At 36.4% G+C, this 20,591-nt stretch overlaps 1 protein-coding gene across 10 annotated transcripts in view; it reads right to left on the reverse strand.

Moving 5' to 3' along the window:
• LOC116473135 (AGBL carboxypeptidase 4) overlaps positions 1-20,591 on the reverse strand; it is a 1,494,771-nt gene that overhangs the window by 733,439 nt on the left and 740,741 nt on the right. For all 10 annotated transcript variants that reach the window (XM_032160791.1, XM_058443101.1, XM_058443097.1 and 7 more), the window contains one exon: positions 18,817-18,911. In XM_032160791.1, the coding sequence (XP_032016682.1) occupies positions 18,817-18,911 (95 nt within the window). The remainder of the gene's footprint in view (positions 1-18,816; positions 18,912-20,591) is intronic.

Consider the following 20,591-nt stretch of genomic DNA (forward strand, 5'->3'; position numbering starts at 1 on the left):
AAGGTCCCACCTCCTATTATGATCACCTTGGTGATTAGATTTCAACACATGAATTTTGCAGAGATACAAACATTCAGACAATAAAATACTGCTTATCAAATTTTGTAATTATATATTTCTTTTTTATTTATTTAAATAATATTTGTTCCCTCTATTAAACTTTTAGTTTTATAATAAGAACAAAATCTTTTTTTTCCCTCATCATTTCATCCTCTGCACCAACAATGGTGTTGATACACAGTAGGCATTCAATGATAACATGTAGATAGGATGAACAAATCGATTTCTTCCTTGCTATCTCTGGTGCCACACACCTAATTTACACTCAACATTTTTTTTCACCTGGATTACAACAAATGTGTCCTAACTCATCCCTGATTCATCAAAAAAGTCATCTTCCATTCTTCTGCAAGAATAAGATTTCTCAGGTGCATATCTGATCACTGATCCTGTCCTTTTTTCCCCAAGTAAGAGCCCATTCAGTCAAACAGCTTGCAAGTTGGTATAGCCTCACCTTGTAATGAAAACCACTCTGTACTATAAAGTAAGAAGCCTTATGTCTATGTCTAGTTGTCTTCTGTAGCTTATTTAGCATATTCTAAAATTTCTTACATAACAAACCCTCTTAGGAATCAGTTGTATGGTTTATGTAGAAATAATTTTAATACAATATCAATATTTTCCTAGGTGCAAAACTGAGTTCTGATCTCATCATAAGACCCCTGACTTAGCTGCATGACATTAAACAATCACTCAATAATCATGGCTGCAGTCCCCTATTCTCTAATCTTCAGCCATACCTTTATTATGCTGGTGGCAGGAGCTTGGAGCTCCTGTTCAAGAGTCTCCTGTCTTCTGCAGTCTATGTTGTTGTAGATTACTCCCTGTCCCTTCCTTGCATCCTACCCTTCCAGCACTCAAGTACATGAGAAGCCCCAAATTCAAAGATCTCTATACTGTGATATCCATAGCATCTTCTCATGTGGCATTTATCGTCTTACATTAGAACAGAGGAACATGTATCAGCCCTGTCTTCCTTAAAAGCCTGAAAATTACATAAGCATAAGGGAAATATGTTATTAATCTTTACGTGTATAAAATACCTAGTACAGAGAAGGTAGTCAGTAAATATTTATTAAAGTCATACTATAAATATTTTGTGAACACTTATTTGTCAGGCACTGTTCTAGGTGCTTAGGATACATCAATACACAAACTAAAGATTTCTAACTTTGTGAAACTTACATCTTAGCAGGAGAAGACAGGCAATAAACAACAAATTTTCAAAGTAAATTACACATGTTCATTTGAATATGATAAGGCTATAACAAATGAAGAATAGGGCAGGGTAAGAGGGAGTAATAATGGTGAGGGGGATGTGCTTTGAAATTTTCAATAAGATGAGTAGGGTAGATGCCATTGAGGAGAAATAAGAGTAAAGTCAAAAGAGGTGAGGGAATTGCTATGTGAATATCTGAGTTAGAAACTTTCCAGGCAAAGGGAACAGCCAGTGCAAAGGCCATAAGGTAGGAATGTGTCTGGCATGTTTGAGGAACAGCAGTGGTCAGTGAAACTGGATTGCTGTGAGCAAGGGGGAAAGTGGCAAGAGATGAAGTGAGTAGAGGTGTGCAGTGATGTGACTTGCGTTTTAAAAGATCACGCCACTGTAGAGAACAGACTGTGAATACAAGGGTAAAAGCAGGGGTCAGTTAGGAGTTCATGAAGTAATTGAGAAGAAAGATGGTGGTGGCTCAGTTCAGTTCAACAACATTCACAGGGCATCTACAGTTCTGGCTCTCTGAGAGTATAAAGATGGCAAAATTGTCTCCTCCTGAAGGAACTCACAGACAGCAATATGTTCCTAACCTAATTTCCAGCCTCATCACCTAGCACAGGACTCAAGCTCAGCTCATCTTCTCCATTCTCAGCATGCAGTATTACAGCCAGCCAAAATTGCTCATTATTTTCCAAACACACCATGCTGTCTCATGCCTTTGCAATACCCTTCCCGTTGCCAGGGATCCATTTCCCCAGCTTGCTAAACTCACAAATTGCAACTCCTTCTTCAAGACTCAACTCAAAGGCCAATTTCTCAGATAAGTTTTCCCTAACAACCTGTGAAAAATTGGCTGTGCATCTTCCTCTTTCTTTCCCTGGCATCCTGTGCATACCATGAACCAAGGTGTACTATAAATAGATTCCTTTTAGACTGTAAGCCACAGATATATGATTTATTCGATGTCTACATCTAACAAAAGTATTTGCCTTCAGTAGCTCTTTACTAAACACAGAAAATAAGTTAGAAAGGAAGAACATTTTTTAAAAAGAGTAAGGAAGGAAAGAACTAATACAAGTCATTTATGAAAGGTTGCCCACATGGTCTAGAAAAACTACCTGCACATGGTCCTGTTTAAAGAAACAACTGGGAGCAAGCAGGGTAAGAACCACGTGGGTTCTTGGCATATTTATCAGCAAATGTTCAGCTCCAGAAATAGCCTGAAATTAGGGTAGGATGACATGGTCAGTGGGAATCAGTCATCTGTAAAATTCTTCTGATCAGAAAAAAACATTTGTATTCCTTGATCACATTCAAAAAAAGACTTGTCAGTATTTGGGTCCTGACCTTTGAAGATTGCTTGAGCTGTAATGGGGACACAAATATGCTGAGTAGGACAAATAAGTAACCAGATCTGCTTTGGGAAGTGACTTGGCACTGGCTGGGGCTGGCTCTCATAGCACTAGGCCAACACCAGGGCTGGGAAGACGCTAAGAGGCTCTGGAAAACTAACCATGCCTGGTGTGAAGGATAATGTCTAAACTAAAGGCAGGTGTGTAGGGAAAGCAGCTGTCATGCTGCAATGGGTGACTCACCCCACCTTATCTAACTTAATCTACTCAATTACACCAAAAGCTAGATATAATAATCTTTTATAGACACAAAAATTGAGGCATAGAGATATTAAGCAACTTGTCAAGAGCCATACTGATATCAAGTAGAGCCTGTCTTCACACCTGGGTCTGTCTTCATATCTATTTTAGTCCAGGACTGAAGCTACCCATGTAGCTGCTCAGCTTAGGAGTACGGCTTTGGCCTGAGAGGAGACTCAAGTTCCAGACATGGTTCTGTCCACCTTGCTTATGTGCCTCTAGGCAGATCATTTCTCCTCTCTGAGCCTTGTTCTCATCATTTGTTCATTAAGAGTTAGGGTCAGGTGATTATTAAGGTCTCTCCAAAATCTGAAAATCTATATTTAGTAAGAATTTTGAGGATGCTAGTTTCTTCTCTCCTTCCCCTTCTCCCTTACCATACACCCACATGCCCTCTCAAGAAGCAGTGTATAAAGAATCTTTTTATACTATCCAGTTTGGAAAGAGAAGTTTAACAAAGGGTAGAGCCTCCAGAGACATTATCACTGTTGATTCACTGAGAACTACATATATCCTCCCCACATTTAGTGTCTCATCCACTTTGTTTTTGTCAGGAAAACTCACCCTCTGCCTAGCAAAAGAGAGCTGCCTTTATCTTCCTCAATTCACTCTTTTTAAATCTATCTTGGGGTTTCAGTTGCACTAAAGAACTCTATTCAGCACGTAATTGGAGGAAATATAATGGAAATATTGAAATAAAAATAATATTCTCCCTAATATATTCATTTTAATTGTTCCTTTTCTTCTCATTAGAGTGAGTGGGAGGTTATCCCTTCTATTTCAGTTACCTCTTCTTTCAATGACTGGGTTTTATAATGTGCTATTTTGTGAGCTTATGTTTTTTCCTCCCCACCTCCAACTCCCTGATATTAAAGCACATCTGGGTTCCAGTTAAATCATTTTATTCTTTCTGATATACTTGATTGTAAGCCAAAGAGGAAAAAGTATTCTGTTTATGATCCAAGTACCCTTATTAATTTCTTCTATCAAATTAAATATTTCTAGAATCGGTTAAAAAAAACAGATCTGGTAATAAAAGCAGACATTCATGGATTGGCTTTAGGTTCTGGAGACTATGTGGGGTTTTATGAAAAATTAGTAAACTGAACAGTAATTCTTATAGCTACAATATTTAAGGAGGGTCACATAGCCTTAATTCTTAAACAGTAAGATTTGGAAGAAGGATATTATTGGTTCCATTTTATATCTAAGGAAACAAAGACTCAGGAAAGTTACACAAATTGCTCAGTCGGTCAACAAGTAAGTGGTAGAACTTGTCTTCAGAAGTTGGTTTCATAAAGAGGGATCAGGAAGAAAAGGTGAATTGCTAGGGAGGGAGTTTGTCTTCTTCAAAATCCTCTATAATAATTAAGCGCAATACTTAGGAGACTCGTGGCAGTCTAAACTCCAAGACTGGATCCTATCCCAGACCACTTTGCTAGAGATACTGTTTTTCTTCAACCTTGGAGACCCTGGGGACCACCAGCACAACTGCCTAGTTAGCAGCAGATCATAGGGTGGAATGCAGGCTGCTACCAAGCAAGATCTGTCTCAGCAAGACTCTTTCTTTGGGAGATGCAGAAGGTGCAGTATTTAAGTGGTGTCACCAGCCTGAATCTGATGCAAAAGAGGCATATGTATGCAGGTGCACATACATATTACTCACTCATACACATACACACAAACCCATACATACCACATTCACCTCACACACACATATACCATACGCAGAACAAAACACAGACAGTCTCTAACTTATAATGGTTTTACTTAGGAGTATTTGATTTTGTGATGATGTGAAAGTGATACAAATTTAGTAGAAACTGTATTTCAAGTACCCATACAGTCATTCTGTTTTTCATTTTCATTATACTATTCAATAAGTTATATAAGGTATTTAACACTTTATTATAAAATCAGCTTTGTGTTACATGATTTCGCACAACTGTAGGCTTTTGTTAAGTGTTCTGAGCACATTACTGTAGGAAAGACTAAGCTATGATGTAGGTTAGGTGTATTAAATGCAGTTTTGACTTTCAATGTTTTCAACTTATGATGGGTTTATCAGATTGTAACCCCATCATAAATTCTGGGAGGCTGGGTAAGTGGGAGTAGCTACTAATGCATACAGGTTTCCATTGGGGGGAGTGATGAAAATGTTCTAAAATTAATTGCAGTGATGGTTGCACAACTCTGGGTATATTAAAAACCATTAAATATACACTTCAGATAAGTGAACTATATAGTATATTAATTATATCTTGATAAAGCCTTTACAAAACTAAAAGACAGAAACTTGATCAGACCCACATCTGGTTGGCACATATGGAGAGATTGCAAGATTATAAACCCTAAATTCAAGGGTCTTTCCAACATTAATAATCTGAGTAACTTTGGACTCAAGAAGAATATGATCTGCGTAAAAGGACTACAGAAAGTCGGCCTGGCACGGTGGCTCAAGCCTGTAATCCCAGCACTTTGGGAGGCTGAGGTGGGCGGATCATCAGGTCAGGAGATCAAGACCATCCTGGCTAACATGGTGAAACCCCGTCTCTGCTAAAAATACAAAAAAAATTAGCTGGGCGTGGTGGCGGACGCCTGTAGTCCCAGCTACTCGGGAGGCTGAGGCAGGAGAATGGCATGAACCTGGGAGGCAGAGCTTGCAGTGAGCCAAGATGGTGCCACTGCACTCCAGCCTGGGCGACAGAGCGAGACTCCGTCTCAAAATAAAAAAATAAAAAATAAAAAAAAGGACTGCAGAAACTCAGAGTGTACTGCTAACTTTATGGTTTTTTGTTTTTAATCATAAATAAATTTAAAATTATGAAAGCAATGATATTTAGATTTAAATATTTTGCAGATAATAAAAAAGAACACACAAAAAAGAGAAAAAACACTCAAAATAAACCACTAAAAATATTTGTTTATATCATTAAATGTATATATGATATTTAGCTTTGTTTTAAAATATTCTTTTGTTTAAAAGATTTTAATTACTTCATCTTAGGATGCTCCAAATATATTTAACCAATCACTACTGATGAGTACTTGGATAATTTATAATTTTTCCCAATTATAATGTACACTGCCATGAACATCCTTAAAAACAAATCTTTGAGCATATCTCTGATTATTTCTTTCATCATCACAAATCTGAAACCCCAAATCTAGTCGAGGTAAATGTCTGATCATACTTTGACTTCTTAAATCACAGGGAAAAGCATGGCCTTTGGAAATCCCTGGTTTCTGTTCCTGGTCCAACCACTTAATTACCCTAAAAGGTAAACATATGGCCCCAAATAAATGCAATCTGATTTAATTATCATGCTTAAAAGTTACTACTAACTGAAAGACTATTCAAGGTGTCGATTTATAACCAAAAATATCAGTAGAGGCCCAAAAGAAATAGACTGAATAGAGTGAATATTAATAACAACAACTGAGGCTCTGAGGGCCAAGGAAAGTGCCCAAGACTGGCAGAACTGGGATACTTGCAATAACTGGCAGAACTGGTACTCAGATTGAGGCTCTATGACTCCAAAGTCAGTACTTTTCCTATTGGACTTCACTGCTTCACATAACAGACACTGTCCTCAAGGAATTTGCAACTGGAATTTTTGATGGCAGGTAACATATGTGCACAAATAACTGTAATTTAGGCAGAGTAAGCTAAGTGCCATAAAAATGGTTCAGACATAGTATTTTCTTGGTAGAATTAGGAAATTCTTTATAGGGACAATAATATGTGATGTGTGCTATTAAGGATGAATTCATTCAATCATTTAATAAATATATGAGTAAATATTTGAAGTAAAGCAGACTCTACCAGTTAACTACCAAAATCCATGCTCTCCACTTCTTCCTGCACACACAGCTAAATGTCATTTCACAAATTCCTTTAGAGTTGGATGTGGCCATTAAACTACAGGTTAGCCAATGGAATTTGACTGAAAGTGATATAAGCCACTTTCAGTACTACTAATAAAAAGCTCCCATGTGGGCTGTTTCTACATTTTCCCATCTGGCTGGCTAGAATAGAGATGATGCCCAGGTGACCTTGGAAACTACGAATTGAAGATGATAGTCAGCCTGGGTTCCTGAATGATGGTATGTTTGAAAGTTGCCCTGTCCTTCTGTTCATGTGGAAGAAATAAACTTGTATTTGCTTGATCCATTAGATATCTTATGGTCAATCCAATATTACAGTTGGCCTACCCAAACATAGGCAGGCACTGGGACATGAAAAATAAATTTGTCATATGCCCCCAAGGAACTTAACATTTGAAGGGAAGGAAGTAAATCCATAGGAAAATATGACACAGCATTGCGTTGACAGGAGGAAGGTCTGTATCTGAGAACCTAATCCCATCCTGATACTTCAAATGATGAAACTGTCTACAAAGAAATGGTATCTAAACTGAGGCCTGAAGCATATATAGAAATCCTCTAGGGAAAAAGGAGAAGTGAACACGGGAACATATTTCAGGCATAGGGATAATATGTGCAAAGTTTGAGGTATATAAAAGAGCATTGGTGTACAGGATGTCTACAAGTAAAGGAAGCAGGGAGATTAATGATAAAACTGATTATAGAGTATCAGTGGACTATGCCAATTTGTTTTTTGTGGCCTTTGTGTTTTATTTTTCCAGGGTCTTTTCCCTGTTTTGTCTCTACAGTTGCCTCCCTAAGTCTTCATTTCTCCCTGCTCACTCAGGAGTTGCGTAACCAATTTGTCTTGATTTTCTCCAGGGACATTCCCAATTTAAAACTAAAGCCTTAACTTCTACATCTCAGGAAAGCCTAGAGTTCCAGGCAAACTAGAAAGGTTGATTACCCTATGCATCAGGAGTAGGTAATGGAAACGACATAGCTAAGGGTCATATATATTTGGGATGGAGTTCTGGCTCTGCCCCTGACTAGTTGTAAGATCCTTTTCTGAGCCCAGGTTTCTTCACCTGTAAAATGGTCATAACAATCTCTGATTTTTCTGTCTCTTAGAGCAACTATGAGAATATCTTGATGCAAAATCATTTTGTGACAATAAACTGTTATGTAGACTGTTTCATATTATGGAAAAACATTAGAAAGCCTGGGTTCAAAACTCATTCTTGTATAGTTGTTGGAATATTTAGACAAATACTTCTCTGTCCCTTAGTCTCTTTGTGTGCAAAATAAAGGCATTGGGGTGGCTAATCAGGTCCTTCCTTCCAGGATGTCAGTGATAATAGCACCACATCCCACAAATACTTGGTTTTCTCACTCATATTCTGGCCTGTCTGCTATGGGAGAGAGAATTTAAGCAGCACAATAGCACAATCTCTGTATTATTTAAGGTTAACTAATGGTAGCTATTATTCCTGTTGCCCAAGGGCAGGAGCTAAGATTTGAATTTGGATTTGACCGTTTGATGGCAAAGTCAGTGCTTCTTCCCTGCATCAAGTTGTCACATTTCATCCCCTTTTCTTGGAGTAAAGGCAAACAGAAGCAGTGTGAATGGATTCAGGAAAGTGATTGGCCTGCAAATCAGTCCCATGCAGGCCCAAGGCTCTTCTGTGTACTTACTTGAATAAGCCATATATCTTCTAGATTCTATTTCCCCAGATGAAAGACTATTAATAATAATCTCTATTTTATATACAAGATGGAAGGAAGTAGTGTATCTCTTTAAATAAATTGGTTCATATCACTTATAAGGGGAGCAGAAAAAAGCACATCCATTCTAGTGGAAATAGAAGAGGATGGCCTACATCTTCCCTGGGTTTCTTCCTTGCCCTGTACAAGAAATCTCCAGAGAGCACAGTATGAAAATCATCTAGAGTGGACAACCTCACTGTGATCTGTGTGAAAATGGTGGTTCAGAGAGGTTAAGTTACCTTACTCCTGGCTCATTCCATGAGTTAGTATAAGACCCAGTGATAAAATATAAACTCAAGTCTATATAATCCCCAACACCCTACCCTATTTCTAGTTGAACATGTTTCTTTTTCTCAGGCCAAATTATTCATTTTGAAGGATTTATTTATTTATTTATTTACGGATGATTGATTGACTGTGATGGAGTCTCACTCTGTCACCCAGGCTGGAGTGCAGTGGCACGATCTTGGCTCACTGCAAACTTCTCCTCCCAGGAACAAGTGATTCTTCTGCCTCAGCTTCCTGAGTAGCTGGGATTATAGGTGCCCACCACCATGCCTGGCTAATTTTTTTTTGTATTAGAAGCAGGGTTTCACCATGTTGGCCAGGCTGGTCACAAACTCCTGACCTCAACTGAACCACCCTTCTTGGTCTCCCAAAGTGCTGGGATTATAGGTGTGAGCCACCACACCCAGCTCATTCTTAAGGATTTCTAGAGTTCTTCATTTTGTAACATCTATGGCTATAAAGGGCTCCTCTCCAGGTGTCTTCTCATCCCTCATTCAATCTCTGGGAAGTCTCAGATCCTTCTGGAATTTTTGACATTCTATAAAATATTTGTATGGTTTGGGGACATTTTTGTGGAGAGAAGGTAGTTAGGTGAAGTAATGTGGGTTTTATTTTGTTGATTTTTGTTTGGAGATAATTCAAAATTCTCATGAATTTGGAAAAATGGCTCAGAGAGGTTTTGTGTGCTCTTCACCATGGTTCTCCCAAAGTTTCCCCAAAGGCTGCATCTTTTATTAGTATAGTACAATATCAAACCAGGAAATTTACATTGGTACAATATGTGTGTATAGTTCTATGTCATCTTGTCACCTGTAACCACCACCACAATCAAGACACATAATTATCCCATTACCAAAAAATCTACCGTATGCTACCCCTTTATAGTCAGTGATATGGTTTGGTTGTGTCCCCACTCAAATCTCCTCTTGAATTGTAACTCTCACAATTCCCACGTGTCATGGGAGAAACCTAGGGGGAGGTAATTGAATCATGGGGGTGAGCCTTTCCTGCACTGTTCTTCTGATAGGGAATCATGAGATCTGATGGTTTTAAAAAACGGGAGTTTTTCACACCTGTAATCCCAGCACTTTGGGAGGCCGAGGTGGGCAGATCATGAGGTTAGGAGATCGAGACCATCCTGGCTAACATAGTGAAACCCCATCTCTACCAAAAATACAAAAAAAAAAAAAAAAAAACTAGCCAGACATGGTAGCGGGCGCCTGTAGCCCCAGCTACTTGGGAGGCTGAGGCAGGAGAATGGCATGAACCTGGGAGGTGGAGCTTGCAGTGAGCCAAGATTGTGCCACTGCACCCCAGCCTGGGCCACAGAGGGAGACTACGTCTCAAAAAAAAAACAAAAAAACAAACAAAAAAAATGGGCATTTCCCTGCACAAGCTCTCTCTGCCTGCTACCATCCATGTAAAAACAAAAAAAAAAACCAAAAAAAAAAGGGCGTTTCCCTGCACAAGCTCTTTCTGCCTGCCACCATCCATGTAAGATATGACTTGCTCCTCTTTGTCTTCCGCCATGATTGTGAGGCCTCCCCAGCCACATGGAATTGTAAGTCCATTAAACCTCTTTTTCTTCCCAGTCTTAGGTATGTCTTTATCAGCAGCATAAAAACAGACTAATAGAGTCACTCATCCTCTTTTTCCTCAATATTACATTATATATATCCTATCACAGTCTACTGGTGTTGACATTTACCAATTTGAGTGAGGTATAGAAACTCTACCTCATTTTAAGTCCTTTTACCTTTCCACATGTAATTCTGTTAAATATTTCTTCTACATATACTGAGAACCATGTCAATGTTATAATTTTTGCTTCAATATAAGGCATATTTAGAAAACACAGAAAAAAAGGTCTATGGTATTTACCTATATTTTTATTCTTTTTGTTGTTGTTTCTTCCTGATATACTAAGAGTCCTTTTAAAATTTTCTTTCTGTTTGAAGAACTTCCTTTATCCATTCTTTTAGAATAAGTCTGCTGGCAACAAATATCTTTAGTTTTATTTTATCTAGAATGTCTTGATCTCTCCTTCATTCTTAATGGATATTTTTGCTGGATAAAAGGGTCCGGGTTGATGTTCTTTTCCTTTAGCATTTGAAAAACATTGTGCCACTTTACTCAGACTTCAATAGTTTCTATTGTGAAGTCTGCTGTATTCCATTTTTTTCTATTGATAAGGTATCATTTTTCTCTTATTGTTTTCAAGAGTCTTTCTTTGTCTTTAATTTTCACACATTTAATTATGACATTTCTTGGCATGGATTTTCTGTTTGAGGTTCACCTGGTTTCTCAAATTTGTAGAGTTTGTGTTTTGCAAAATTTGGGATGATTTCATCCATTTTAAACATTTATTTTTGGTCTCACTCTCTGCTATCTTTCTGAAATTCCAGTGGCATGAATGCTATAATCTTTTGTTAGCATCCCATAGGTCCCTGAGGCTCTGTTCATTTCTCTTTTAAGACTGTTCTTTTCATTTTCGTTTACAGTGGGTAAGTTCTATTGTTCCATAGTCAAGTTCACTTATTCTCTTCTCTGTCTTCTGTACTCAGCCGTTGAGCCCATTCTTAAGTGGGTGATGGAAGGTCACATTCCCTATGTGATCTGACACCATGAAGAGGAAGGAGGGAATTCATTACCACCCAGCAGAATGAAAGTCCTGTTTCTTATTTTTTTCTGACACCACCTACTGGAGAGTAGGGTGGTGGCAAAGACAAAAGTCTATGCTCCCTGCTAGCCCTTTGTTGGTGAAAGTAGAAATGTGGATGCAGTTTATTTATTTTCTCCATTGTGTTTGGCTGGAGTAGGTGATCACTGTCTCAAAATAATCTCTCATGCTAGACTGCCCTCTTTCTGGTCCTTTATTTAGTATGAAAATATTTTGGGGAGCACCTTTTATTTGTCTGTACCTGTGGCATTTCCAGGTTGTCAGCTTCTCCAATAACTATTTTGGCATACATGTGGCAAAAAGGAAATCCACAGAACTCACACAATACCATTTCTTAGGTCCTAAGGAACCTAAGTAGTCTTCCCTCTTCTCTCCACCTTTCAGAGTTTTCTATGTTTGTTTCATAAATGCTGTGTATAGTTTTAGCTGCACTCTAGAAATAGAGGGAAGTGTATTTCTATGTCTACTCCACCACGTCCCAGAACCAGAATGTAATATTTTACCTTTTCTTTTTAATGCAGAAATATTCATTTTTGAAAACTTGATTTCATGGCATTACATTAATGCCAATACTCTTAAGATACAAAATTGAAATGAAAAACCGCATAGGTCATTTTATAGCTCCTAAGGTAATCATTTTTAATGCCAATTTTTAATGCTGTCCAAATTGCAATAAAACTGATGCAGTGATAGACCAATAGCAATATTTTAAATTGGTACAACATTTTTGGAGAACATGTATAACAGGAGTTTACAGACATTAACCTTACAGTCTATCTCTTAGAAGCTGCTCGTAAAAAATTATTTAACAAACCTAAAACCTATATGGTATTTATTATCTATTATACTTTAGAAAAATATGGAAAATCTAAATGCCCAGCAATAGGAATATGATACAGGAAATCATGATACATTAAAAAAGTAGAAATAATTATTATTCAAACATGGTGTGATTAACACTTAGAGAAAAATATTAAAATTGTTTTTGATACAATGTCAAATGAAAAGATCAACATACAAATGAGTATATATATTTAGTTGTTTCCATGTTAAAATGTGTGTAAGAAAAAAACTAAAAAGGAAAATGTAAAATTAAAAATAATCATTAGGTTTAGTGGAAGATACTGAATTAATTTATAAATAGACATTTATTGAATACCTGTTATGTACCAGGCATAGTTCCAGAGGCTAGAAATATAGAAGTGTATAGAAATGACAAAAATCCTTACCCCTATGGTGCTTAGTTTGTAATAGAGGGGGAGACAGATAATAAATAAATAACACATTGTAGTTTGTTGGATGGTAATAAGTGCAATGTAAAAAATAAGACAGAAAAAGAGCATAAGTATGTGTGGAACAGAGGATGTAATTTAATTTTAAATGTATGACTTTTTTTAGCTGTGAGAAAAAAATTAAGTATGACTTTGTTTTACAAAATATTAATTTATAAATTTATAATTTCTCAAGTAAAATATAAATTTTTGCTTTTAATAATAGAGTAAAACCCCCATTATTTCAGAAAAGACACCACTAATTTCAAAATTTTAAAATTTTGACAGGAGCAAGGCTAAACACTACTACATTAAGACTTATAGAAAGTATGAATCTATTGTTATGTGTACATACCTCTATCACTGCATTTCATTCAAAGAATGTTAAAATTATGTTTACTTGCTGTCTATCCCATAAGACTATATCTTTTTCATTTAATTTTGTAGCTAAATGTTTGAGAAAGCTGTCCATATTTATTGTCTCCATTTCTTCATACATTCTCCATCCTCCAACTCACTCCTTCATCCACATGACTTGGCTTGAACTCCTACCACCCACCAGATCACTAAAAGTACACTCACGAAAGCCTCTCAAGACCTCCATGTCACTACATGCTTTAATTATCTTTGACCTAGGTAGCAGTTGGCAGTATTAGTCCTTCCACCCTGTTAAAAAAGACTTCGCTCTTTGGTTTCATGACACTACATTTTCTTTTTTTTTTCTTTTTTTTTTTTCCTATCTCTGTGGCTAGTCCCTCTCATCCTCCTTTGTGGGCCTCTTATCCTCTACCTGGCCTTTAAATGTAGGGATTTCTCAGAGCCTTATCCTAATCTCTCTTCTCATGGCCTCCCTGAGAAATCACATCTTCTCCTACCATTCTGGTTATCACCTGTAGACTGATGACACCTTAATCCGTACTTCCATATTCCTCTCTTGAATCTCTTACCAATATACCATACTACCTACCTGACATCTCTGCTTGGATGTTTTCCAGGCACTTCTAGCTTAATGTTTCCCAGGCTAAACTCATCATCTCCCTTATCCAGCCAAATCCTCCTAAACTGTTTCTCCTCCTATGGTCCCTATCTTCAGTAAATGACATCATCCCTTCTGTTGCTCATGCCAGAAAATCTGGGAATCATCCAGGACTCCTCCTTCTCTTTTACTCTCCACATCTAGTCAACCACAAAGCTAAATTGATTCAATCTTCCATTATCCCTGAAAACCATCCACTTGTTTTATCACTACTGTTACCACCCCAATCCATCATTAGCTATAGCCTAAGGTATATTGCAAAAACATCCAAATAACTTTCATCCTCTCCAAAATATTCCCCATTCAGCAGCAAGACTGATCTTTCTAAACTGCCAATCTGATCATGTCCTGCCCCCATTTAATTATTTTAATTTATTTCCATTGTCATTAGAATCAAGTCCTACTCTTTAGCTTGGTTTATAAGGCTCACCTCAATAATCTCTCCAACCACTTTCTCCTCAGAATTTAATGCTTCAATTATGTTGGCCTTTTCTCATCAAAGATAAAATGTTCTCTCTCATTTTTTTGGCCTTCAAGCACATTCTGTTTCAGCTCTTAGTATAAACAATACTTCCTAAGGAAGGTCTCTTATCCTTGGTGTATATGAAGTCTTAAATGCTATGTAGTATTTAAATTATAACTGTTATTATGAAATTCTCATTATAACAGTTATCATACTTTACTAGAGCTCCATATTTAATGTTTAGCATAGTAGACTATAAGCTATGAGACTATGAAACATATCTCTCTTGTCACTGTTATGTTTTAATGCCTTGCATAGTTCCTGGTTCATTTTAATTACTCAGTAAGCATTTATTGATAAGCAGAAGGAGGGAAGAAAGGAGGGAGAAAAAGAAGAAATAATACTCAATCAGTCTTGGGTGAATTACAAGAAAGGAAAAAAACAGGAAATTTGTTTAATAACACACTTCAGACTTTAAAAAGTATTTACACATTCATTTCACATTTGTTTCTTATAACAACGCTGGGAGGAAGTATTATTATGTACTTTTTACAGTGAGAAAACAGGCTAATGAAAGAGGTAGCATGGCTCATCATGTTATTTCTTCCACCTGGAATCCCATTTCCTTAATTTTATCCACTTTCCATTCCTTGAGCTATAGCTGAAATATCACCTGGCCCTTAGCATGTCTCCTTTTCTCCTCATGGCCTTAATAGTATAATTTTCTTCCTCTTCTCTAATCCCACTGCATGCTTTATGTGCTAATGATTCTTAGCACAATGTTCTCTACATTGTACCTATTTATTTTTGTGCTTCATTCCAACCTCTAAAAAAGTAAAATCTTTAAAGAAATAATCCTAATCACACTGATATTAATCACCCCAGGATCTAGCACAGAGTAGATGATCAATAAAAATATGTTAAATGGAAGCCATCTCTAAGATCTAGTCCAATCTTTTCAATGTACTATAATGAAAAAGCCAATCCAATAAGTTATTTCAGATTATCCAAAGGCCACACAATAGCATGCTACTCCTTGCTTCTTTTTGTCTCCTTCTTCCAACATCCCCATGCATGGAATATGAGAGGAACAGTAAACTTGGAATCATGTGGTTTCTGGCTGGTGCTACCACTTACTAGTTATGTAAATACTCTTAGCCTCAGTTTCTGCAGAGGTGAAGATACAGTTCTTAGTGGTCTTGCAATGCCAGTACCTAGCAGTGCCTAGCACATAGCAATGAACACGGTTAAGAAATATTAATGAGTTATGAGACTTGGATACTGTTAATAAATATTAATGAGTTACAAACATCAGAAACCCGATGCTACAGAGCCCTAACCACAATCCTTAAGAAGTCTAATATGTAATTATTTAATCCTTAAGAAGTCTAATATGTAAATAAAATTGGAGTGAACTAAAACAGCCAGAAAACTTCTGAATCTTCCAGCTTCTCCATTTGCCGCTACATGTCTCCTCAAGGCAGAACAGCCTTGAGTGGCCACATATTTATATAATGGTTTTCCAGTTGTATCTCGTGTTGATTTGCTTTCTATAACTAATTAACTACCGGTCTATGCTAAGACTTGAAGGCCTTGGTACCTGTTACAGCCCCCTATAAGAGGTGAAGAAGAATGTTTCATCTTGAAAAGGTGAAAAAAGGGTGTTTTCCCAATTTATATATATATATATGTGTGTGTGTGTATGTGTGTATATACACACACACACATACATGTATATATATATACACACACATACATATATATATACACATACATACATATATATATACACATACATACATATATATATATTACAAATTATATATATAATATCCAGGAAATTTCAGGAAATTATGTATATAATATCCAGGAAATTTCAAATTTTTAGTGTTTATCCTAAAGTAAGAATTTTTCCATGACTTATTTGGAATATCAAAGGAGGTAATACCCTAGGCAAATAAAGTATTACGAACTTTTTTTATTATAGTGTTTGCCTTGGTATTGGGAAAGCTAGAATTAGAAAGACACTGGAGAAGATACTATAAATTTGAGATCTATGAGGTATTTTTCAGGTTTGAGTTAGGCCATTGCCAAGATTCCTAAATTGGGATAGACTCCTTGGAGCCAATAAAATCTAATATTCTGAGAGCCCATAGCCACTTCCTTATCAAACCCTGGGAACATTTAGGATAATGGCTGCTGGGAGATAGGTTCGGGTGTAGGTAACCGACTCAAAGCATAAAAGAAAGTCCTAGACAAACAGCACCAAGGTGGAAGAAAAGATGTTCAAAATTCAACAGTAGCAAGGAGAATAACAATTATGATTTGTAGAGATTAGTTAATAAAAACTCTAAATATAAAGTTCCCATTTGGAACAGATCTTTTATAGCATATTCATCCTGTATCCCAATATCTACAACAGTGCATAGCACATGAAGGTGCTCAATAAAGTCCTATGAAGTAAAAAAAAAGATCTAAACATCTGACTTGAGGAAAGGAAACTCTGAAGCAATGTAACTAGCTTTGTATCCAAGTTCTGGGGACGGTAAGGTAAAAAATAGGAGATATTACATATACAATGTGATGTGCTATGGTACTTTATGCCTAAGTGGCTTAATAAACTACAACAAACTCAATTCTGAAACTTTAGGCTCTTTCAGACCATTAGAGGAGTCCAATGACTGGATAACAGCTGCTGCTGATTGCCTGCCAACATTGCGTAAGAGCACCAACTTAATTCTAAAGCATCATAATCCAAATGCAAGGACCCAATAAAATTTCAAAATCTTATTGAGAGCCCTGGCAGAGAAGACACAACATAGTTCATGAGAAAAAAGAAGCAAAGTGAAGTAATTAAGGCTTATGTATCTTCAAAAGCACAAAAAAGGACTCCAGAACTTAACACTTGGGAAAAATGGATGGTGATTATTATTGCTGTACAAGATCCCAACACAGAATATGGAAAAATATATACAATGTCATTTCGAAGGCCCTCATGAGCAAATCAACAGTGATGTCCTGTTACTTGCAAGGTTTAAAGTACTAATCTATATATATGCCTATTAACAGAGAAATGATTTCTATTATTATCTACTTGGGCTGGAACCAGAGACTCAAAGCAAAGGCCTATCCCTTGCCCAGAAAGACTGAGAGAAGGAGCAGCAGATTAGTTGATTTGATACAGGAAAGCAAAAAATCATGCCCAAGGAGATATTTTTACCTTTCATAAACAGTTTTTATTATTGTCATCAAATGCCTACACTTTTATAAACCTGAGCTTCTCAGCCCAATATTTATAGAAAATTGCCAAGTATTATTTGGAGATAAAAGCACAATTCAATATTTATGAATTGCTAGTTTGCTATAAATATAGACATTTGGAGGCTATCTTCTCACTAGTCATTAATATTTGAACAGAGATCAAAGCTATAACAATATTAACAATTTATTGCATTTGTATAGGGTTTTATATAATACTATTAATAATAGATGCCATTTATTGAGCACTTAGTAAGTGCCAGGCAGTTTACATGTAAATTCTCATAACAAATTCAGTTCATTTTAACAGGCATTCACTTAACACCTACTGTGTGATAGATGAATAGATTAATAATATAGGTTTTTGTCTTTGAAGTCTTTCATTTTGTTGCATTCAATCAATGTTTGTTGAATGAATAAATGAATCAATGAATTGGCTGAAAAGGTATTACAGGGTAACATAAATAACACAGGGCACTCCCTTACTCTTTATGGTCGTAATAAAGTTCTTAACTTTTCCTAGCCTCAATTTTTTCATCTGTAATATAGGGATATTTAAAATTTCCTTTGCAAAAATGTCGAAATAGTAACAACAAATATAAAGCATCTGACCCAAATGGATTTTTAATAAGTGGGGTACTTATTATTACTAGTAGTATTAATATTATTACCATCATTATTACAATTATTAACCAATCCAACTCTCCTCCTCCTCACTATAGCAATGGTACAAATGGAACTTTAAAATACACATACACACACACACACACACACACACACATACACAAAACACAAAAACCATGCAAAGCAAGAGAAAGCTACTGAACTGTAGTCCCTAATGTCCTCCTAAGTTACTATACATAATCTATGCTTAGGCTAGGAAAAGAAAAGAACCAACTTTATTTATGTTTCCAAAGATAACCATGATAAAAGCCAAACAGGACAGGAAGCTTACCAAATAACAGACTGCCTTTTCTCATAATTGAATGCTGGTCATTCCAAGCACAGGACCATATTTCCAACATTCTCAAGAACAGTACCCAAAGAATGGCCATACAGAAACTCATCCTCATTCTTCTCAGTGACAGTAAGTCTGATCCCCAGCTGTACAGCAGAAAAACTAGAGCTCTGGGTAAATTTTTCTTTTAAAAATTTTTCTTTTTAATTTTTTGGGGGGTCCATTAGTAGGTGTTTATATGTATGGGGTCTGGGACAAATTTTCTAACCAGGAAGGGGTCCCATTCTGTAGATCGCTTACCATTTTGGTCTGCTGGTAGATTTCACCATAGGGGCCATCCCATCTCTATAGAGACTCTTGGTTTTACTGAAGTTAACAATGTTGAAAATGACCCTCTGAAAAAGAAAGAGGGAGAAGTTCATCTTAAGACTATGCTATGCAAATTGCAACTTCCTGATAATTAAGACAGGAAATAAGAAACAGGGTTAAAGGAAGCCATATGGACTAGCAGGCAACTGTATAGTGAGAATACACAGTGCTCATGAGAATGTAATGTGTTTGTGCCAGCTAAGTATAGCAATTAAGCATTAGCTCTGGAACCTGGAAACTTGAATTTTAGAACCAACTCTACTGCTTTTCAATTGTGTGGCCTTGCCAAGCTACTAAAGATCTGTTTCAGGTCCTGATCTGAAAAATGGGAATAATAACAGTACCTACTTCATAGGACTCTGATGATAATTAAATTAATTTAATATATATACAGTATTTGGTACCATACTTGGTACACAACGAATGTCATATACATTTTAGTTATTAATTGTACCCTTTCTCTTGGCTGACCTAGAATTTACATAGAAGTAAATCATATTATCATCAGGGTAAGAGTAGTACATTTAAAGTTCAAAAACACTAAAAATAGTAACTAAGAACGAAATTGCAATTAAAACATTCTACAACTACTTGAAACCCCTTTGACCAGAACTGGAGGATATATATCCTCTTTCGTACCCTTTTTGTTATTTTCTACTAGGGGTCGGGGTACTAGGCTCAACTCTAATCTCAGCATACGTTTATAGCGCCATAGGTACTTGGGTAAATCTCTCCCCATCTCCGGGTCTTATCTTTAAAATGAGTGATTATGACATTCTAGATGCCTTTCCAAGAGGATAGTATAATTTTAAAAGATCGGGTCTTTGTTTCAGCAAACAACTTTGTCATAAGAGGGGAGGGAAGATTGTGAAAGAGAAGAGAAATGTGATAAAAAGACACTTGAAACCACTGAAATAGTCCAAAGGAGAGATGATGAGAGCTACAGGCAGAGCAGCCAGAATAGCTGGAGAGAAGAAAATATTTCAAGAGGTTACCACAGGCTAGCCTTTCTTTCCAGGGACAGTGAAAACAACAAAAACATCAAAATTCATGTATTATTTTATTCAACAAGTATTTACTGTGTGAGGTATTATATAGTATAAAGTGACAGTAATTTTATATACTTTTTTAAACATTGGAAATATTCTTCTATAACCATAAAAATAAATATTAACATCCTCATTTAATAAATGTAGACACTATGGCTCAGAGAGGTTACCTAACTTGATTGAAGTCATACTAGTAGGTGACAGAATTGATACTTGAATTCAGGGGATAAACAGATGAGATGTCCATGATTTTTACTCTTGAGTTAATCACTAAGATTCCAAAATTCCATAACCCTAAACAAGTCTATTTTCCAATGGCAAAAAATAAATTTAATGGTAATTATTCAAGTCTTTAAAATTTTGTTTTGTTAAAAAGAGAAAATCAAAACTATATCCTCTGGCCTCATGTTTAGGACTATAATAAAATTCTTTGTTCCATGAAATAAGCTTTTAGGGATAACTTGTGTTTTCCTTTCTCCTCAGAGACCAGCCATTTACCCCATCTCTAGGCCTTTTGGTTTCAGACCTCTCTTCTGTCATTAAATTAAGTCATGAAGAATGTCCAAGGCTGTTCCATTATTAATAACCTAGACTTGCCTTTTGTCAATTCAGTTACTTCTCTCAGGGTCTTGGCTACTATCTGATTTAAGAAAATCA

Source organism: Hylobates moloch, unplaced genomic scaffold, assembly GCF_009828535.3.
Source record: "Hylobates moloch isolate HMO894 unplaced genomic scaffold, HMol_V3 SCAFFOLD_8, whole genome shotgun sequence".
Lineage (NCBI taxonomy): Eukaryota > Metazoa > Chordata > Mammalia > Primates > Hylobatidae > Hylobates > Hylobates moloch.